General features: G+C 47.7%; 1 protein-coding gene across 1 annotated transcript; it reads right to left on the bottom strand.

Moving 5' to 3' along the window:
• Window positions 1-205: 205 nt before the first annotated feature.
• Window positions 206-18,318, bottom strand: LOC132476373 (paired immunoglobulin-like type 2 receptor alpha). The gene is made up of 7 exons (XM_060078284.1): window positions 18,249-18,318; window positions 17,545-17,934; window positions 4,183-4,386; window positions 1,845-1,875; window positions 760-809; window positions 501-532; window positions 206-328 (listed from the first exon to the last, which is right to left on the bottom strand). Exons 1-7 carry the CDS (start codon window positions 18,301-18,303, stop codon window positions 206-208), a joined length of 885 nt encoding a protein of 294 aa, XP_059934267.1. The 5' UTR covers window positions 18,304-18,318.
• Window positions 18,319-22,793: the final 4,475 nt, after the last annotated feature.

The raw sequence follows: 22,793 nt of genomic DNA, 5'->3' as shown, positions 1-22,793 counted from the left end.
ATTGTACAGGGACTTTTATTTTTGTGGTCAAGGGCTAGGAAGTTGAAGAGGGATCTGGAGCAGGTGGCTGTGTGTCTCTCAGGTCCTTGGTGGCCTTCAACACCTGCTGGCTTCTGAGTCGTCTGTGTCTGTCCAGGGTGATTATGAGAAACTGAGATCCCTGTGTGCAGCTGACTCTAAGCAGGTCCTCACTCAGTCCCACTCCTTAGGCCTTTAAGACAGAGTATAGGGTCTCTTCCTGGGGGCCCTCTTGGGGAGGCGGGTGGGGAGGCGCTGCTGGTGAGGTCAAGCTGGAGAGGGCGAGGGAGGCATACAGGATGCCATCATCCTGGGGGAGAATGGAAAGGGGAGGGTGTTAGGCAGCAGAGGGGGAGCTGTCCCTTCTCAGAGCCGCAGTCCCACAGCTGATGCCCTGCCGAAACCACAGTCCCCCTGTTCTTCCACCCCACCTTCTCCAAACTTCCCTTTAATTCTTTCAGGCCCTAATCTGAGCTGCTTACCTTGGTGTCCAGCTTGGGGCCTGTATGTTGTCCTAGAAAAAATCAAGATGTGCCAGGGTTAGGTGGCCTGGCAGCAAGAGTAGAGAAGTGGGCAGGGGGCTCCAGTAGTGAGGTCATCTTTAGGTCAGGAACAGGGTCTGGGGGAGGGTGGGTGAGGCGGGGGAGAGAGGAGGATGCTGAGGGCACGTGTGTAGGGAGGGGGTGTGTGGGGGGAAGGACGGCCCAGGTGGAGAGCGGGGATAATGGCGGCAGGACCTACCTTTATTCCCAATGTTCTCGTATTTCTCCTCCGGGTTTTGGAAGGATCCCCTGTGTGGGAACAGGAGGGGGGCGATGTGTCAGAGGCTGGGCAGAAAAGAGTTACCACCTGCATCGGACTGGTTCTCTTGGTGGGGGCTCTGTGACCTGCCTGGACACACTCGGAAGATGAAGGCAGAGGATTGAGGCTCTCAGAAGGAGACCGCCTGGACGTGGTTGAGGGGTCATTTGCGGTGTAGCCCTGTCCCTGAGTGCTGACTGCGGTGGATTGTTCTGGAGAAGCGGCTTTACTGCAGGGGCACAGGGAGGAGAAGCAGGAGGGGGAGCTTCTGTTCTCTCTGCCGCAGCACCTCAGTTAAAACTGGAGCCTGAGAACCAGGAAGCTAATCTCAGGTCCCCTGGGCGGTGCTCAGGCCTTGGTCCCTAGAGGAGATGCCATCGCCATGGGGAGGGGTCCGAGGAGGGCAGCTGTCAAGAGTCAGGAGGGAGAGAAAAGAGGGAGGGGCTGAGAGAAGGAAAAGCCTGGAAGTGGAAGGAAAGATGGAGAAAGGGAAGAGGTGGGCCATGAGGAGGGTAAGAGCTCAGGAAAGGAAGAGGAGCTGGGGCCCGAGGAGAGGGAGCCAGGCTGGAAGCCAGGAGGGAAGTTGCTCTGAGTAAAGACAGAGGGCGGAGCAGCTGGAAGTCCCGCGTCACAGGGGAAAAGGACAGATTGGATGAGGGGCAAGAAAGAGGACAGAACGTGGAGGTGGTAGGTGTGTTCAGGAAGGACGAGGTGGAGAGAAACCAGGATGAACAGAGGAAAAGGCTGAGAACTGGGGGTGAAGGAGGAAAGAGGCAGCCAGAGAAAGACAAAGGGAGATGTTCTGGGAAAGAATCAGAGAAAGTGCTGGTCCACTGTTCTCGATTTTTTAAAGAGCTGGAGCCTCCGGAAGTGAAGAGCCTGGCCTGTTAGGGGACTTGGGAGGGTGTGGATGGAGAGTCCAGGAGGGGAGGGGCTGTGAAAGGCTCCCCAGTGCTGTTCCCAGAAGGAAACTTCCTGCTTCACAAAACAGCACCCCCCTCCCCCCTTGGAGGAGAAGCGCTCACCTGGCTGGGGTTCTGGCTTTAGTCTGCAGACCTGTAGGGGGACCAACAGTGTGTCAATGTGTCATCCATGGAGGCCTGTCTCCTGCCTGCCTTCTCTGCCCCGTCCCACTGTGAGCTCATCCTTGGAGAGACCAGAGCAGCGAAGCAGCTCGGCTGAAACCCACCTGGGAAGGGCCTGGGACTCTGAGCCTGCACCCAGCAGGCACCCTGAGGCTGCCCACTCCTGTCCTGCCTTGTCCTCAACACACATCAGGAGAGCAGCTCTTCCCTGCACCCCTTCACCTTCTGAACACATTGGACTTGCCCACTTCCCCCAACTCCAGTGACCTCTGCTCCACTCAGCCACACCATGGGCCTTTTTTTTTTTTTTAATCACTCGAGCTGAGACCTCTGACCTGGTAAATGCTAGTATCATTGTTATGCTACTGCTGTCTTTCCTTCCAGGTCTCTTTTGTCATCATCCCTCTGTACCTGTGCTTAACCTCACTAACTCTTGTCTCTTGATGATCCACTTTCTTTCAGGTTATCCAGGCTCCCTGCTGAGTCCTCTCCTCTCCATCTCTGCCCCCTCACTCGCTCCTTGACCTCCTGTGTTCCCCTGTCCTTCTGCCACACTTGCTGACACATCTTCAATCCTGGATGTGTCCTAAGGCAGGAAATGCTATTTGCTTATCCCAATATCCATTTGCTTCTTCTTATTCAGTTACAGAACCTTGATTTTATTTGGAGTGGCAGTGTGCCCCCCTACAGATAGATATGGGACCTATGACTAAATATAGCCAGTGAGATATAAGGGGAAGTTGTAGGTAGGACTTTCAGGAAGGCTCTTTAAAAGGAGGACAGAGAGCTGGGTCATAGTCTTTTTGTCCTTTCCTCCTACATCCTGTTTCCTGTTTAGATTCACAAATAATGCCTGGAGTCCTAGCAGCCATCTTGCACCTTAAAGCAGCCTTCAGGATAGAAGTCAGTATCCAGGACAGTGAGCAGAAAGGTAGGAGCCTGAGTACCTAAGGACGGTGTCCTCTGCTCTCTGGCTCCAGATCCTTTTAGATGAGGAAAAAAGAAACCCTCTGTGTTACTTAACCCACTGTTACTTCTGTTCTCTGATGCTAGCAGCTGAACACAACTTTTTTTCTTTGGCTGTGGCACGACTTGCGGGATCTTAGTTCCCCAACCAGAAATCGAACCCAGGCCCTCAGCAGTGAAAGTACAGGGTCCAACCACTGGACTGCCAGGGAATTCCCTGAACACAACTTTTAATCAGCAATTCCTAAAGGTTTCTAAACCTGCATGGTTGAATACTGCTGAAAAAAAACATAGTCATGTGCCATGATGCTTGTACAGATTTATGGCTTCTCATCTGAGTTGACCCTCAAATACCATCTTGCATTTCCTCAGTGACTATGTCACATTTTCGCTACATCTTGAACGTTCATCCTCACTCTCAGGACACAACCACTGTGGTTTTTGCTCTGCAGAGCTAAAATAGCAATTTTAGAGTGACCCCAGCCTGGCCCACCTCTGGCCCTTCCACTGCAGACTCTGTATCTGCAAGGCCAAGCTGAGGTTGCCACTTTGCTTTATCACATTGCTGCTGGGATCAGAGGCTCTGGGGTGTGATTTCCAAGGTCTCCTTCTCTCATCTGCCTCCTCCACAGCTGTGAGCTACTTAGAGTTCCCAGCATGGTTTCCTTCCCCTGGAAGGACAGTGACCTCTACAGCACCCTCACCACCTGGCTAATTCTTTTTCATTCTTTGAGACTTTTTGCAGGCGTCACTTCCTCTGGGAAGTCCTCCTTGATTACCCCTCCTTCCTCCCAACCTACCATAGCTCTTTGCAAATGAGGCCATTAGCCCTTGAGGCAACTGTCTTCCCCATATCCTCCTATCCCCCAGTTCCTTGAAAGCAGGGCCTGTGCTTTATTTACTTTTGCATCTCCAATTATAACCCAGACCCTGGAAAATGGGTGTCCAACCAGTGCTTGCTGAGTGGAGCCACCTTCCTGTCCCTTCTGTTCTCTCCTTACATTTCCCAGGGCAGACCCTCCCTACCCTTGCACCAAAAGGTGAGGACAAATGAGAAATGATTAAGTCAAATGAAAAGAACTGGAAACGATCAGATTTGTGGAGAGGGATTGGTCTTGAGCTGTGGTTCCCAAACTTGACACACAAATACCACCTGAGGAGACCAGTAAAAATGCAGATTCCCAAGCTCATCTCAAGCCCAGCAGGGATCTGCATTTTTAATGGACACCTATGGTCATTCAGATGCAGGAGCGTTCTGAGAAACACCCAGCTGAGAATCCTGGGTAGAGATTGGGGGTCCCAGACCACTTACCTTTGATTCTCTTCCACCTGAGGTACACAATCAGTCCCACAATTGCAGTTATGAGCACAGCGCTGGCCAGTGCCAACCCAACTGTAGCTTCAGTACTCAAGGGCCAAGACCATGAACTCCTTTTGCCCTCTGGGACCCTGAGGCCAGATGTGGTGGTGATGGTGGTGGTGGGGCCTTGAATGGTTGTCTTGGTGGTTGTAGGGCCTTGATTTGTCTTGGTTGCTGGGAAGACATGAGAAATACGCAAATTCTTCACTAAAGGGCTGGAGGTATCTGGGTGAAGCTGTCACATTTTGTTCCCTAGTTTGTGGAATGTGGGGGTGTGGGGAGCAAGTCTCTGAAGCTCTCCCACAGGGAGGGGAGTAACAAGGGCAGATGCTGGAAGCTCTGAATCCTCATCACTCTGTTTAAATCCTGACCCTACCACTGACCAGTGCTGTGATCTCAGAACCTCATTTCATCACCTACAAATAGGGACAACTAAGTCACAGGATCAAAAAAAATTATTGTGGTAAAATATATGTAACACAGATTTACCATTTTAACCATATTTAAGTGTATAGTTCAGTGACATCAAGTGTATTCACATTATCATGCAACCATCACCACCATCCATCTTCCGAAATTTTTCATCTTTCCAAACTGAAACTCTGTCCCCATTAAACACCAACTCCCTATTCCCCCTTTCCCCAGCCCCTGGCACTCGCCATTCTACTTTCTGACCCTAAGCATTTGACTACTCTAGGTACCTCATAGAAGTGGATTCAAACAGTATTTGTCATTTTACATGATTGTCTTAATATGTGAGAAAACATCTGTAAAGCACCTAATGTATATTGGAAATATATTATTACGGTTAAATTAATATGTACTGAACTTTAGTTCCTACACACAGATTGTGTCTTTGTAGATGTTTAAGGCACCATTAAAAAATTGACATAATACTAAGCCACATACAGAAAATCCAACTCCATTAAAATCTTCAGGTTAGTGTGGACTGAATTTTCTGTCTGCTTGTAGAAATTAATAATAAAAGTGTGAATCCCATCACTCAGTTGAGATAAAAAATTTTAAGTTCTTAGTCAAAGAAATATATATAATGACATGCTATTTAGAAAATAAGAACAAGAGCAAGGTGTATTTTTTAAAAACTCCTGGAATATGACTAAACCACACTCTAAGCTAAATTCATAGTATTAAATGCTGTAATTATTTAAAATGGGAAGAAATTTTAAAAATGAATGAAAAGTCAATTTCCAAAGAAAAAAATTACCAAACAGAGAGGAGCCAGCTCTAAGGAAACTCATAGTTTGAAAGTAATGAAAACCTGTGTTGGAATAAACGTTTTTATGAAACAGAACAGCAGAAGGAGTAACAAATACAGGAAGTGGTTAGAGAAAAAACAAACAAGAAGACAGGTAAGACTCCTGCAAATCTAACAACCACAAAGAGTCTGTTGAAATCATGAGTGAGTGTGTGCTCAATCATAGGCTGATAATTTTAAAAAATTTCTGTGAAATTGATGATTTTCTGAGACAAATAATAATTTGTGTGTGTGTGTGTGGTACGCGGGCCTCCCACTGTTGTGGCCTCTCCTGTTGCGGAGCACAGGCTCCGGATGCGCAGGCTCAGCAGCCATGGCTCACGGGCCTAGCCGCTCCGTGGAATGTGGGATCTTCCCAGACCGGGGCACGAACCTGTGTCCCCTGCATCGGCAGGCGGACTCTCAACCACTGCGCCACCAGGGAAGCCCCAAATAATAATTTTTAAAAATGGATTTAAGAGGGACTTCCCTGGTGGCGCAGTGGTTAAGAATCCACCTGCCAATGTAGGGGACACGGGCCCAAGTCCTGGTCTGGGAAGATCCCACAGGCCACGGGGCAACTAAGCCTGTGCGCCCCAACTACTGAAGCCTGCGTGCCTAGAGCACGTGCTCCACAATAAGAGAAGCCACCACAATGAGAAGCCCGCACATTGCAACGAAGAGTAGCCCCTGCTCACCGCAACTAGAGGAAAAGCCCGTGCGCAGCAACGAAGACCCAACACAGCCCAAAATAAATAAATAACATAAATTTTAAAAATTTATTTTAAAAATGGGTTTAAGAAATAGTAAACTTTAACTTATGGGTAGACAAAGAAGAAATTGAGAACACTATTAAAGAACTACCTTTCGTAAAGATTTCAAGCTCAGGATATTTAATGGGAAAATTCTTGTGAAAATTTAAGGAACAGATAATTCCCAGATAGATGATTCTAGAACAGAAAAATATGGAAAACTATGCAATTCTAATTCATTTTGTAAAAAGATAACCCTGATGCTAATATCCATTCATAATTTTTAGATATGTAGATTAAAAGAATAAAAGGCTGTTTTTGTTTTTGCGTTTAACTGACCTGAGTGGGGGAAAATACCCAGTATTGACACAATGGGACACAATTGACACAAAGGCACAACTTTTGGGAATGCATTTCGGAATATCTATCAAAATGTAAAATGTGTGTGCATGCCCTTAGACCCAGTGATTTCTGTGCTAGGAAATTATCCTATGGAAATGCTGGTACAAGTGTTCAAAGGCCTGTGTTTAAGGGTATTCTCTGCAACTTTGTGATATGACAACAACCTAAATGTCTTTAAATATGAGAGTGATTAAATGAATTATGATCCATTGCTACAGTGGGAGACCATGCAGCCATTTAAAAAGATAGGTGTAGGGGGTGCCCTCAAGATGGTGGAGAAGTAAGATGTGGAGATCACCTTTCTCCCCACAAATACATCAAAACTACATCTACATGTGGAACAACTCCTACAGAACACCTACTGAATGCTGGCAGAACATCTCAGTCTTCCCAAAAGGCAAGAAACTCCCCACGTACCTGGGTAGGGCAAAAGAAAAAAGGAAAAACAGAGACAAAAGAATAGGGACCGGACCTGCACCTCTGGGAGGGAGCTGTGAAGGAGGAAAAGTTTCCACATACTAGGAAGCCCCTTCACTGGCGGAGACGGGGGTGGGGGTGGGGGCGGGGGGGGAAGCTTTGGAGCCATGGAGGAGAACGCAGCAACAGGGATGCAGAGGGCAAAGTGGAGAGATTCCCACACAGAGGGTCGGTGCTGACCAGCACTCACCAGCCTAAGAGGCTCGTCTGCTCACCCGCCAGGACAGGCGGGGGCTGGGAGCTGAGGCTCGGCCTCGGAGGTCAGATCCCAGGTAGAGGACTGGTGTTGGCTGCATGAACACAGCCTGAAGGTGGCTAGCGCACCACAGCTAGCCGGGAGGGAGCCTGGGAAAAAGTCTGGACCTGCCTAAGAGGCAAGAGACCATTTTTCGGGGTGTGTAAAGAGAGGGGATTCAGAACACCGCCTAAATGAGCTCCAGAGATGGGCGCGAGCCACGGCTATCAGCGCAGACCCCAGAGACAGGCATGAAATGCTGAGGCTGCTGCTGCAGCCACCAAGAAGCCTGTGTGCAAGCACAGGTCACTCTCCACACCCCTCGGGAGCCTGTGCAGCCTGCCAGTGCCAGGGTCCCGTGATCCAGGGATAGCTTCCCTGGGAGAACACATGGCACACCTCAGGCTGTTGCAATGTCATGCTAACCTCTGCTGCCGCAGGCTCACCCCGCATTCTGTACCCCTCCCTCCCCCCTGGCCTGAGTGAGCCAGAGGCCCCTTATCAGCCGCTCCTTTAACCCTGTCCTGTCTGGGTGGGGAACAGATGCTCTCAGGCGACCTACACACAGAGGCAGGGCCAAATCCAAAGCTGAACGCAGGAGCTGTGTGAACAAAGAAGAGAAAGGGAAGTTTCTCCCAGCAGCCTCAGGAGCAGCAGATTAAATCTCCACAGTCAACTTGATGTACCCTGTATCTGTGGAATACCTGAATAGACAACGAATCATCCCAAAATTGAGGCAGTGGACTTTGGGAGCAACTGTAGACTTGGTGTTTGCTTGCTGCATCTAATTTGTTTCTGGTTTTATGTTTATCTTAATTTATTATTTAGAGCTTATTATCATTGGTAGATTTGTTTATTGTCTTGGTTGCTCTCTTCCTTTTTTTATTTTATATATATATAAATATTTTTTCCTTTTTCTCTTTTTGTGAGTGTGTATGTGTATGCTTCTTTGTGTGATTTTGTTTGTATAGCTTTGCTTTTGTCATTTGTCCTAGGGTTCTGACTGTCCATTTTGTGTGTGGGGGTTCTTTTTTTTTTTATTTTTTAGTATAGTGTTTAGTGCTTTTATCATTGGTGGATTTGTTTTTTGGTTTGGTTGCTCTCTTCTTTCTTTCTCTTTTTTTAATTTTTAATAATTTTTTTCTATTTTAATAACTTTATTTTATTTTTTTCTTCCCTTCCATCCTTCCTTCCTTCCTTCCTTCTTTCCTCTCTCTCTCTCTTTCTTTCTTTCTTTCTCTTTCTTTTTCTCCCTTTTCTTCTGAGCCGTGTGGTTGACACTGTCTTAGTGGTCTGGCCGGGTGTCAGGCCTGAGCCTCTGAGATGGGAGAGCTGAGTTCAGGATATTGGTCCACCAGAGACCTTCCGGTCCCACGTAATATCAAATGGTGAAAGCTCTCCCAGAGATTTCCATCTCAATGCTAAGACCCAGCTCCACTCAATGACCAGCAACCTACAATGCTGGACATATGCCAAAAAACTAGCAAGACAGGAACACAAATGCACTCATTAGCAGAGAGGCTGCCTAAAATCATAATAAGTTCACAGACTCCCCAAAACACACCACTGGACATGGTCCTGCCCACCAGAAAGACAAGATCCAGCCTCATCCACCAGAACACAGGCACCAGTCCCCTCCACCAGGAAGCCTACACAACCCACTGAACCAACCTTACCCACTGGGAGCAGACAGCAAAAACAACGAGAACTATGAACCTGCAGCCTGCAAAATGGAGACCCCAAATGCAGTAAGTTAAGCAAAATGAGAAGACAGAGAAATACACAGCAGATGAAGGAGCAAGGTAAAACCCCACCAGACCAAACAAATGAAGAGGAAATAGGCAGTCTACCTGAAAAAGAATTCAGAGTAATGATAATAAAGATGATCCAAAATCTTGGAAATAGAATGGAGAAAATACAAGAAACATTTAACAAGGACCTAGAAGAACTAAAGAGCAAACAAACATTGATGAGCAGCACAATAAATGAAATTAAAAATTCTCTAGAAGGAATTAATAGCAGAATAACTGAGGCAGAAGAACGGATAAGTGACCTGGAGGATAAAATAGTGGAGATAACTACCACAGAGCAGAATAAAGAAAAAAGAATGAAAAGAATTGAAGACAATCTCAGAGACCTCTGGGACAACATAAAATGCACCAACATTCGAATTATAGGGGTCCCAGAAGAAGAAGAGAAAAAAAAGGGACTGAGAAAATATTTAAACAGATTATAGTTGAAAACTTCCCTAATATGTGAAAGGAAATAGTCAATCAAGTCCAGGAAACACAGAGAGTCCCATACAGGATAAATCCAAGGAGAAACACACCAAGACACATATTAATCAAACTATCAAAAATTAAATACAAAGAAAAAATATTAAAAGCAGCAAGGGAAAAGCAACAATTAACATACAAAGGAATCCCCATAAGTTTAATAGGTGATCTTTCAGCAGAAACTCTGCAAACCAGAAGGGAGTAGCAGGACATATTTAAAGTGATGAAAGGGAAAAGCTTTTGATTTGTCCATCGACAGATGAATGGATAAAGAAGATGTGGCACATATATACAATGGACTATTACTCAGCCATAAAAAGAAATGAAACTGAGTTATTTGTAGAGAGGTGGATGGACCTAGAGACTGTCATATAGAGTGAAGTAAGTCAGAAAGAGGAAAACAAATACTGTATGCTAACACATATATATGGAATCTAAAAAAAAAAAAAAGGTTCTGAAGAACCTAGGAGCAGGACAGGAATAAAGATGCAGACATAGAGAATGGACTGGAGGACATGGAGAGGGGGAAGGGTAAGCTGGGACTAAGTGAGAGAGTGGCATGGACATATACACACTACCAAATGTAAAACAGATAGCTAGTGGGAAGCAGCAGCATAGCACAGGGAGATCAGCTCGGTGCTTTGTGTCCACCTAGAGGGGTGGGATAGGGAGGGTGGGAGGGAGATGTGAGAGGGAGGAGATATGGGGATGTATGTATATGTATAGCTGATTCACTTTGTTATACAGCAGAAACTAACACACCATTGTAAAGCAATTATACTCCAATAAAGATGTTTTTAAAAATAAATAAATAAAAAGATAGGTGTAGATGTATATGTGTTGAAGTGGAAAGATACTTGAGGTCCATGAAGTAAACATAGCAAACTGAAGAGCAGAAAAGTATGCAGTTTGATTCTGTTGTGTTCCATCTCTATATATCTGTAACTATATCTATATCTGTAGAGACAATATTTCTGCAGAAAGAGATAATGGCTGAGAGATAAAGTGGAGAGAGGAACTTGTTTTTCATTTGATTCCCTCTGTGTGTTTGACCATTTTTAAAACTATGCACAAGTATGTATTACCAGTACTTTTATTATTTTAAAACGTAATATTTATTTTTATATAAGTTGTATAGGCACATAATTTAAAGAATCAACAAATTCCCTACAGGTTATAAAAACAGCACCCCCTGCATAAGCCTCCTCACTCCTTTCCCACTCCCCAGATGGAACTATTTTCAGCAACTTTAGCTATTTTTTGGCATTAACCTCATATTTCTAAGTCACTGGCTTTTACTGCTATTGTTTGATCTTGTTGTTTTAGGTAGTATCTAGTCCTTCCTACTATTGAAATCCAGGATTTAGATCTCTTACACCCCCTTTTCTTCATCTTACTCAACATCTCAGCGTTTGATATTCTCCCTTTCATGAAACATGTTCTTCACGTGGCATCTGGGACACCATCTCTCTTTGTTCTTCTCCTGCCTCACTAGCAGCTCCATCTCAGTTTTCTTTGTTGATTCCTCCTTGTCTTCCCACCTGTAACCATCAGCGTTCAGTGCTGGGACCTCCTCTCTCTACACTCACTTCCCAGATAATCTCATCCTGCCCTATGGCATTAACCACCAGCCATACACAGAAAACTCCTGAACTTACACATCCAGCCATCTCTCCCCTTGCACTTGGAGTCATATATATCTCACTGCCTCCTCACACCTCCTCTTGTTTGTCTGGTAACATCTCAAATTTAAGATGTTCAAAACAGAGCTCTTCATTTCTTCTCAAACCTGTTCTTCCCTCAACTCCCCCTCTCAGTAAATGGAACCCCATCCTTCAAGATGCTCAGGCCAAAGGCCATAGAGTCATCCTTGCTTCTTTCTTTCTCTTCTCCCATCATCTGCAAATCCTGTCTGCTCTGTCTTCAGAATATAACCAGCATCTGGCAACTTCTCACCTGCCATAGCTGTCACCCTAATCAAGCCTCACCACCTCTCACCAGTCTCCCCGCTTTGACCTTGGTCATCTGTGCAGTCTTATTCTCCACACAACAGCCGGAGGGACACTTTTACAATGTAAATCCAATCACGGCGCTCCTTTGCAGGAAACCCTCACCTGCTCCCATCACTCTTGGAGTCAAAGCTCTCTCCTTGGCTTTCAAAGCCACACGAGACCTGCCTGTTCTGCCCTCACCTCCTGCCACCCTCAACCTCTTCCTCTGTTGCAGATACACTTGTCCCACCTCACGGCCTTTGCCCTTGCTGCTCCCTCTTGACTGGAACCTTCTTCTCCAGACCTCTCCCTCACTTCCTGCACATCTGTGCCTAGGCTGGATTTTTTTTGCTCATTTCTTCAGATCCCTCCCCAGCTCTTCTCCACCCTGCTTGGTGCCTTTGGAGGCTGGTCTTAGTGGACTCCAGCCATGGGCTCAGGGGGAGAGGCGAGTGAGTCAGGGCATAGCCCTTGGGTCCCTCCCTGATGGGCATCGTATTAGTCAGTGCTCTCCAGAGAAACAGGAACCAACAGGATATACAGAGAGAAATAGTTTTAACATGAGGGATTGCTTCTTCAATTATGATGGCTGAGAAGTCCCACGCTCTGCCATCTGCAAGGGGGAAGGTTCAGAAAGCTGGTGGTGTCGTTCCAGTCCAAACCCAAAAGCCTGAGACTACGGGGGCAATGGTGTAAGTCCCAGTCTAATTCCAAAAGACCGAGACCACGAATTCTGATGTCTGGGTGCAGAAGAAGATGGATGTCCCAGCTCAAGTGGAGAGCAAGTTGGTCCTTCTCCTACTGTTTTGTTCCACTCAGGCCCTCAAGGGATTGTCTGGTGCCCACCATCTGCTAATCTCCTCTGGAAACATCCTCACAGACACACTCAGAAATAATGTCTTAGCAGGTATCCAGTCAAGTGGACACAGAACTAACCATCACGGGCATGTGGACTCTCTCTCCCCAGAGGCCACAGCTCCTTTCTGGGTCCCAGTACCTACTCCTTCCCTGCTTCTTAGGCCTGTGGCTGGTCCCAGGTGTCTCACTGTCCCTGACTGGTTCCCTACCCTGTGCCCCCCTTAAAACTCTCCTCAGTTACCCTGTTGGAGGAGCTGCCTCCTGCCGGGACTCTGACAATGTCCCCACGGCCTTCCCTGTTCCATCTGAATAAAGCAGCACCCCCAGCCCCTCTATCCACAGATTCTACTCCATTTTCCTGCTTTTCTCTTCTCACCACCACCTGACACACAGAATAAATTTGTTTGCTTTTTTTGTTGTATTCTCAAGCGTAAGTTCTATTGTTAAGGACATTTTCATTTTGTTTTGTCTTAACTGCTTTATCCCAGTGCCCAGATTAGGACTTGACATATAATAGGCACTCAGTCAGTACTTGTTATTTCATTTGTTAAATGAATAAATGAAATAATTTTCCCTTGGAATTTCACAACATTCAACCTCTGTCTTCCAGCTTCCTCTATTGCTACTGAGAGAGTCAAGCCACTCTGATTCCTGAATCTCTTTATGTGGCCAGTTTATTTCCTCCTTGGAAATGTATTGGATCTTCCTTTATCCCTGGTGTTTTGAAATTTCATGTTGCAGTGGCCCAGGGTTGGTCACTTTATTTTTATCCATTTTGCTGGGTTCTTTCATTCTGGAAAATTTCTAGAGTAATTTTGTTGATAATTTCTTCCCCATGGGCTTCTTTTTTCTCTGTTTTTAAAACTCTATTATTCAGGGGTTGGAACTCTTGGACCATTTCTCAATTTTTCTTATCCTTCCTTATAATTCCTATATTAAATTTCTATGGCTGCTATGACAAATTGCCACAAACTGGGTGACTCTAAACAACAGAAGTTTACTCTCACAGATCTGGAGGCCAGAAGTCAGAAATCAAGGTGTCAGCCATGCTGCACTCACTCAGGAGGCTCTGAAGGGGAATCTGTTCCTTGCTTCTTCCAGCTTCTTGGGGCTGCTTCATTACAGTCTCTGCTTCTGTGGTCACACTGCCTTCTCTTCCAGCTGTGTCAAATCTCCCACTGCCCCTCTCTTATAAGGACACTTTTATTAGTATTTAGAGCCCACTCAGATAATCCCAGATAATCTCATCTCAAATTCCTCAACTGAATCACATCTCCAACAGTATAAGGCAGTATTCACATTATTCAGTATAAAGTTCTGGGGATTAGGATGTGGACATGACCTTTGGGGGGCTGCTGTTCACCCACTACAATATCCAAATCTTTGCATTTTTTTCTACCTTCTGAGGTATTTCCACAAACTTCATCTTTCAATTATTTATTGAGTTTTCCATCTTTGCTAGTATACCTCTAATTTCCAAGGTCTTTTTTTTGTTTGTTTCAGAAGCTCCTTTGTAAAGCACCCTTTTGTGTTATATACATGAAATTCCTTAACTTTCTGAGGATGATAGTTATTTGAAAATTTTAATCTCCTTTCATTATTTTGGATTCTTCCAGATGCCCTTTCCCCCCAGATTGTTCTGTTCTCTGCATTTCATGGGAAAAGCATTCTTTAAATGTTTAGTTCAGTCATTTTTAAAACAGCTTCTGTAGCCTCAAGCAACCTGGGCACAGCTGAGGTGAGGGTACAATCCTTCATGCAGGGGATTTGGTGCAAGGCCGAGACCCCAATCACCTTACCCCTTTGGCTCCCAGCATGCAGGAAGCTGTGTGTGTTATAGCAGAAAAGGCATGTCAGTTAGTGGGCTGTAGAGTGTGATCTGTTAGATTTCTAGATCTTTTCAGGCCCATCAGATAGATATCCCAGAGAAGAGTCTCCTAATATTCTGCCCTTGGTGGGTGGGTTGTGGGTACCAGCCTGGCTACCTGCATCCTGGGAGGCTCCCACAGGGGTCAAGTTGTTTAAGGTCTCATCAGTTCACCAAATCTCCAGATTTAAGAAATAAATCCTTGTCGCCAGTTAGGCCCCAGGGTACTCCCCACAGGCTCCTTGTGGATTATCGTTTCTAGAAAGCAAATATCCACTCTTTGGCTGGGGTGGTGGGTGGGGGTATGGAGGTGTCTCTGTTTCTTAAATACATTTCAACTAGTCCTCTAGTTTTCAGACCCCCTTCCACCCCCAGTTTCACGAGTACTAGGAGCTGCCATTCCTGACCCTTTAAAGGGTTTTGCAGTGTAAATTGCCTTCCTTCTGGGTGTCGCTGCTGGTGGCTTAGGGTTTAACTCCTCTGGTCTCCTGAGCCAGTTACATTAGTCTATCTGTTTCCAGCGTCCTCAGTTTTGTTTTTGTTCACCTGGATTGCAAATACTTTGTCCTTGTGGGTTTTTGTCTTAAAAAATTCCCTTTGCTGTCATTTTAGTAGACTTTGGGAGGGAGTGGAGGTAAACATGTGCATATAACCCAGCATCTTGGCCAGAATTTATGCATTACTTTTAAAATGAAGCATAACAAGTATATATTTTTTAAAATGTTGCACATTAATAATAAAAGTAGAGAATAGGAAAAAGTCTTGTGAGGTATTTACATGATCTTTGGAAGAACATTACAAAGGTTTACTGAGGGATATAAAATAGGACCCGTTCCTCAGTGAGAAGATTGCACATCATACTGATTTCAGTTTCTGTCAATTGCTTTATAGGTTTAATGCAATTCTTATTTAAAAAATCAACATAAGCATTTTTCTAGGTACTTGGCAAACTTATTCTAACAGTTATGTGGAAGAATAGGCGGGCAATGATAATAAAGTTTTTGAGGAAGAAATATGTGGTTGTGATGGAAAAAGTCTTAACAGTCATTGAAACATGATAAAGTTATAATAATTAAAACAGTGTCGTACTAATATAAGAAAACACAGACTAGTGAAACAGAATAGACAGACCAGAAATGGATGCTATTCTACAAAAGAACTTAAAAGCTAGGCCTATGAATCAATGGAAGAAAGAAAAAATATTCAATAAATGAAGTAAAGACAACTGATTTGTTTCTTGGCATAAAGATCAACTTAGTTCTTTATCTCACACCATATACCAAAATAAATTCTCACTATGTTGAAGAATTTTATTATGAAAATTGTAATCAAATGTAATCAAATGTAATCAAATCTTATGTAATCAAATCTTACAAAAATTAGGAAAAAATATTTTCATTCCAAGTGGGATGTGGGGTTTTCAGCTTAGAAATAAAAGAGAAAAACTACAAATGAGAATATAATTAGATTTGGCTACAAAAGTAAACCGTTTGTAAAAAAAAATTAATAAGCCAATCTCAAACTTATGAGATATGTTTGCTACAGATATTCCTTTGGTGTGATTTTTTTGCATGGTGGTACTTCACTGGGATTAAAAACATTTCTTTTTATTACTTTCTTGTATCTTTTAAAAAGTAATGAGCATGACCATCCAATTAATTAAATTAATTGAAAAAAATTAACTTATTGATGAAAAAACTCAGAGTAAGTGTGACTGAAACACAGAAATGAGAAAAAGAAGGAAGAATTAGGAAAGGAAGAAGAGGGATTTAAGGCGAGACGAAGTCCTTCAGAAAAGGCCATTTAAGGAAATACGGAGGAGGTGCAGGAAATATTAATCCAAGGCTGTCTTGCTTAATTCAGGTTGTGAGTCACTATCTATTTGCTTTAAAACGAGCATAGTGGTCAAGAAGGGGCAATGGTTTTCCGAGGGGGAGACACGGGGAGTGTCCATCCCAGCCGGGAGCAGAAATCCATCACTGATGCTGCTTAGAATTGCCAGCACAAGTGATTATAAAAATCAAACAATCGTAGATGATTTTCAAAAAAAAATAATCTACAGACAACACACCTCTTTATTGTCTGTGCCTGGGGGAGAACCCCTCACCTCTGCCCTGGAGTCAGATACACTGAGGTTCAAGTTCCAACGCCCCACTTAATGACAGAGGGAGATCCGTTGATGCTACACGTCCATTATTAGGTGAAAAATAGTCAAAACAAGATGATCAGGTCAGTACCTGAGGCCAAGCGGCTCATGGTTAAGAGAAGAGGCTCTGGGGTTAAACTGGGGTCAAACCCCACCTGCACCAGGAGTGACTTCGGGCAGGTGTTTGCTGTGCGAGCCTCGGTGTCCCTTCCTGTAACAGGAGGATGGCAGAAGGGCCGACTGTTACTGGGGTCGTGGGGAAGGTTAGCTGGGGTTCAGCTGGGGTGACGCTGCCAAGGTGTCCAGCCGGGACGCAGGACACAGTCAGCGGGAGCTGCTGTTACCGCTGCTGCTGCCTCGTCATGACCAGGACAGAGGAGCAAGATCAGGGTGGACAACGGGGACAGTGTGACTAGAACCACACAGGGAGAGGTGGAGGGGAGGCAAGGAGGTAAAGAGGATGGAAGCGGGCAAGAGGAGATGGGAAAGAGATGGGATGGGGGTGGGAGCGTTGAGGGCCACGTTCTGGGGAGCAGAGCAGCAGAAGGAAGGGGGAGATGGGAAACAGGTGATGGGGACACGGCACGCCTCGGGCCACCATTGGTGGCCACCACACACCTACTGTGTGTGTGGGCTGAGCTCATGGCCGTGGGGAGACAGACATGGGGTGGCCGAGCCTCCACACATGGACACATGACAAAGGGGAGGCAGCCACATCCCAAAGATGTCAAGTCACCTGGAGGACATGGGGTGAGGGCAGGGGAGGGTGCAGCCCCAGCTTGGAGCAAGAAAGGAGAAGAGCTGGGAGCCCAGAGGGCGGAGGCCTGAGGATGAGGGAGGGCGCTGGATCTGGAGGGCAGAGAGGAGGATGGGCAAGGGAGGCAGCCCAGGGCTGGGGAAGATTAAGGGGAAAAGGGGTTGAGAGAGGCCTGGGGAGGAGTAGAGGGGGCAGGGAGAGGAGTTTGAGAGAAGAGAGGAAGAGGGGGCCTGGGCCAGGCCTGGGAGACAAGACCCCAGTGGCCTCCAAGAGCCTCAGGCAGGACAGCTGGACTCACTGGGGGTGACGGTGAGTGTGGTTCCCTCGATGGACTGCCACATCCGCTTGCCTTGTCTCAGTGTGCGCACCTCCACCCGGCAGAAGTATGTAGACTCATCCTCCCTCCGCAGTTTCGAGATCTGGAGGGAGCCGTTCTTCCCATCCTGTTTCCAGTTCAGGAGGAGCCGGTCCTTGAAATCCTTATGGATGAACAGCGGGGTCGTGTTGTAGATGAACTCCCCATGGAAGTGTTTCCATCTCCAGGAGAGTCTCACGTTGGGAACCTTGTCTAATTCCCAGGAGTAACAGAAGGAGAAGGGGATGTGGATGGAGCCATCCTTGGAGGCTGAGAGTTTCTTTGGTTGGTTCATCCCAAAGTCAGTGTTTGGATTGGGTTCTACCAAGTGACCTAGAGGAGAGAGGGAGAGGGAGAGACTTTGAAGGTGACCCCAGACCGTCAGCCACCCTCACCTACAGGGGGATGTGTGACAGGTGGTAGGACTGGCCCTCTGGCCTGGGTGAGCCCCTCTCCAGGCTTGGGGCGGGGAGGAGGGTGTGGGGTTGGGGGGACCCGGCACTGTGGGACCAGCTCTTTGTTTGTTGGGGGTGGGAGGCCTGGCCGGCTACCCCAGGGGACACTTCTACAGACACCCAGCCATAGCCCCTCCCCCGGGGGGGTGGTCCCTGCGGCCCTGGGCAGACAGGACAGTCCCGGCCTCTCACCTGCCTGCAGAGATGCCAGGGGCAGCAGCAGGGGCAACAGCAGGGGCAGACCCATGGCCTTGCCCTCCTCCCGGGATGAGAAGACAAGCAGAGCCTTCAAGGCCAGAGGGGAGGCCTGTGGAGGGGCCGCCTGTGGGGAGTCTCAGCACCAGGAGAGCGAGGACCAGGCTCCTTCAGAGGACTGAGGAGGGTAGGGGCCTTCCCCAAACCCGCCCACCCCTGCTGTGACTGGCAGTTCCTTTATCAATCTGGCTTCTTTTCCTATATTGCAAAAGGAGCTCTCTGTGGTCAGTGCAAAGGGAACCATGACCTAGGGCTCCCTGCCCTCCTCTGCACACTGAGGGGCTGGTCCTGACCTGGGCCAGCTGGGGCCTCTCCTCTCTCCCTCAGCTTCCTGCCTCTGCCACCCACTTGGCATCTCCTTAGGAGTCAGTCTCTGTGTCTCTCTGTGTGTCTCTCTCTCCTTTTCTCTGCTTCTCTGAGTGTCTCTCTCCTCCCAGGGAAAGGGGCGACAGCAGGACCAGTTCAGGCTCCTTCAGGGAGAGGTCCACGGCCCTGAGTCCCTGCCCAGCTACAGCCCCTTAGAGAGAAGGAGGAGGAGGGAGCCGCTGGTGCTCAAGCCTCAGCCCCCAGCCCAGGCACCAGGGGCACCCAGCATGCTGGTGGTCTCTCTCTGCAGGTAGGGGACACTGCAGTGCCCGCGTCAGTCTCCAGGCAGAACCAAGGCCCACCAGGCCCCTCCCGCACTGCTCTGCTCCCTGCAGTCTCTCACCCTCCCTGAGGTGAGGAGGTGGGGGTGGGCGCAGGTTCCCAGCTACCCAGAGGGTGGGCCTTCTGGAGGCCACGCCTCCACCCAGGGATGCAGGACTGCATCTGCAGGGCCCTCTGTCCCCACACTCTACAAGGAGGACACCGGGGCTCAGGCACGCCCTGCCCCACGCCCAGGACTCTGAGGTGGCGGGTCCAGGACTTCAGCTCCAGTGTTTCTGAGCCCACAGAGCCTTCTGCTCCTCTGGATGCTTCCTCCTGGCTGCGCCACAGAATCTCTGGGCCTCACCCTGTGAGTGCAGAGCTCTGGGGGCTGAGCCCGGAGGCTGTTTTTAATAACGCTTCTCAGGGGGTTCCATCAGCACCTGTGCGACCCAGGCTCATCCAGAGCCTTCCCTGGACAGAGGGGATGAAGGTCAGAGCAGTCATGATCCATCCTGGTGACAGTCCCTGGGACCCTCTCTGATGGAGGCCCTGCCCGCCTGTGACTGGTGGTGGGCGGGGTGAGAGACTGGGGGCTGGGAACTTTGGTGGCCCCCCAGGGCTGGCTGGGATGGAGGCCCTGCTCACCCGCTCTCCAGGATGGCGTTGGCATTGGTTCACAGAATGGACCATGGGGGTGGGAGGACATGATTTGAACTTCCTTTTTCCTTTTCTCAGTTTTTTTCCCAATCCTAATAGAGTTTTTGCACAGTTCTCTCATGGCCAGCCAGGTAGTCCTGGCTTTCTCTATGTGCCTGCACTTATAGGCCGCAGAGGACAGATTCTGCCCTTTCTTGGAACCCTCTTGTCTGAGTCAAGCCCTAAACCTGCGTTTTCTCATTTTCAGCTTTACAACATTCTGTGGTGATATATCCTTATGTCCATTTTACCCAGGAAGAAACTGAGGCCCAGAGCCTTAATGTCATGGAGAGTCCCAAACTCCCCCATTCCTGTTGGGGGAAGGGAGGATGAACTCCTGTCACCAATTCAGCCCAAACGTCTTCCACAGTCCGCAGGGAGGTGACCTCACTTACTCTGGTTCCCTCCAGGTCTGGATTTGGACCGCACTCAGGTCTGTCTGCCTCGTGAGCTTGGCACTTACCCAAGATTGCCCCTCCCCCACCAACCACCCCCATTAACCTCCCTCACTTCCCCTTCCTTCCACAGCCCATCCTGGGGGGTCATTCACTGTGCTTCATTCAGCTGGCCACTTCTCAGGGTCTGGGGAAACAAAGGCAGGAGGGATGTGAGTGTGGCCCCTGAGGTGAGGCAGGACACACGAGGCAAAGAAAAGAGCACAGGGAAGGGGGAGGGACGAAGGGCAAGGTCTTGGTCTCTGCTCTTTCCCATGGGCTGTCCATGGGCCTCTGCTGACATCAGCACTCTGTTTACTTCCTCTTGTTTTCCAGGCAGGGAGGGGCCCAGAGAAGGCTTCTCCTGCCCTGGTGGGTGCAATCGTGCAGTGAGCCCTCCAGGAACTAGAGTCCAGCTGGGAAGGGAAGACTCTCAGCTTACTTCACTATGTGAAGCAAGTAGAGGGAGACCCAGGCCCCACAAAGTTGAAACAGGCAGGGATGACATCTCCCACTTCCTGTGTGTCGGGTGCTTTGCACTCGTGTTGACCATGTTTTCTTATTTGCTGTATTCTTGATGCTGTGACATCTGGGGCCTCACTGACCAGGGAGATACTGTCCCTCCCAGGGCTGCCAGTTCTTAGAAGAGCAGTGGACGTGCCCAGGAACTCGCCTGTCATATGCAAACCAACCAGTCCAGAGCCCACACTCCCCACCACCTCTCCATCTGGCTCTTATGCTCCAGGAGGCCCATGTTCTTCTGCCGTATTCATCCCAGGGCCAGGTACCAGGCAACTAGGGACAGCCCCTAATCCCCAGAGCCCGCAGACATTATTCATGCCAGCTGATCCTAAACCTGCCTGCTCTCCCTTGCCTTGTCTTTCTCACAGAACCTACAACAAAGGCTCCTGCCCATGTTTCCCCCTCCCTCCCTCTGCCTCCTGACTGACCCTGGTGCCTCCTTGCATGGCCCTGCGTGGAGTGCTGGGCATCTTGTTTTTATGGTTTTGTGAATATAAACTGCTTCCTTCATAACAGTCATTTGCATGTGTCACTTACCATACCTGATTAAAACAAATCCAGGTTATATTTTAAAATAGCTCTTAACTCTCCCAACAACCCCAGGAGGTAGGCAGGGTTTATTTTGATCCTCATTTTTATGCAGGAAGAAACTCAGGTCCCAAGTGAGATTATGAGATTTAACTGAGGGTCACATCGCATGTAAATGTCCGCTGCGGCGTTGGGTCTGAGCCCAGAGCCCCTGCTCCCTACCACTTCCCCACGCAGTGACGAAGGTCAACAGCCCTCTGGCCCCATTAACAGCCAACGCTTCCCTTTTCTGTGTTGTCTTCCTGCTACACAGGGAGAAGCTTGAGGACTGACTGGGACACTGGCGCAGGGGGCGTTGGGTCCTTGTCAGGTGGCACAGTGAGTGGGGCAGTCAGTGCCGACTGAATGTTTATGGAAGAAGGAGAGATCTTTAAAAGATGGGTAGCTGTGTGATGATCCATGTAGTTTTCCAGGCTGTGTGCAGGGTCCTCAGTGTTACCTCATCCTGTCCTCACTGGGACCCTCCAAGGGAGGTACTGTTACTACCCCCACTTTACAGATGAGAAACCCGAAGTTCAGGGAAGGGAAGTCATCCACCCCACAGTCGACTCCAGAGCCTGTGTCTGTAGTTCCTGCTTCTGTCATATTCACAAGTTTCATCTTTGTGGGACCGAGACTTCCTCTCTTGTCAGCCTCCTTTTCATGCCACCAGGATGCATTTCAGCTCCTGGTCAATCTGACAAATGCTGATTGGGCTTCTAGGAGATGAGAGCAGAGGGATGAGAACTGGGGATCAAAGGTTGACCCCCGACCTTGCTGAGCTCCCAGGCTGGGAGAAGTGAAGGATACCCAGAAGAATGGGACCAGGAGATCATTGTCTGCACTTCCCCTCAGAGCAGTGTGCTGGTACGTGTTCACCAAACCATCTCCAGAAAAGGAGTCCTGATTTGTAGGCTTTTCCAATTTCCAAGTGTCAAGTTAACTATTGTAGGGACTGACTGTGTGCCCCTCTCACCCCATATCCATATGTTGAAGCCCTAACCCCCAGTGTGGCTGTATTTGGAGATGCGCCCCTAAGGAAATGCTTAATGTTGAATGAGGTCATGAGGAGGGGGCCCTGGCCCAATAGGAGTAATGTCCTCATGAGAAGTGACCCCAGAGTGCCCCCTCTGCCTCCTCCACGAGTCTGCACTCAGAGGCCATTGTGAACACAGGGCAAGAAGGCAGCCGCCTACAAGCCAAGGGGAAGAGGCCTCAGAGTGAAACCTACCTTGTCAGCACCTGGATCTTGGGCTTCCCACCCTCCAGAACTGAGAGATATAAATTTCTGTTTTTTAGCCACTCTGTCTGTGCTATTTTTCTCTGGCAGCCTGAGCAGATAATACGACTACCAATGTGAAATCACTGAATGTGAGTCAGGAGGAAATGTGCAGCATGTGTCATGGTACAGCCTTCCCATCATGTGGATACGATAGCACAGTAGCCTCGAGAGCACACGTAGTAGTGAAATACGGTGAAATAAGTAGGAAATGATGAGCTTCCCTCATTTTTAATATAATTTATTTAATTGTAAGTTTATATTATTTTATTTTTTCTTGATTAATATTTTTTGTTGTGTAAAATATACATAACATAAAATTTACCATTTTAACCATTTAAGTATACAGTTCAC

The sequence above is a fragment of the Mesoplodon densirostris genome, chromosome 16, assembly GCF_025265405.1.
Source record: "Mesoplodon densirostris isolate mMesDen1 chromosome 16, mMesDen1 primary haplotype, whole genome shotgun sequence".
Classification (NCBI taxonomy): domain Eukaryota; kingdom Metazoa; phylum Chordata; class Mammalia; order Artiodactyla; family Ziphiidae; genus Mesoplodon; species Mesoplodon densirostris.
Note: the sequence above shows the minus strand (reverse complement) of the source record. Positions and strands in the feature narration are given on the sequence as shown.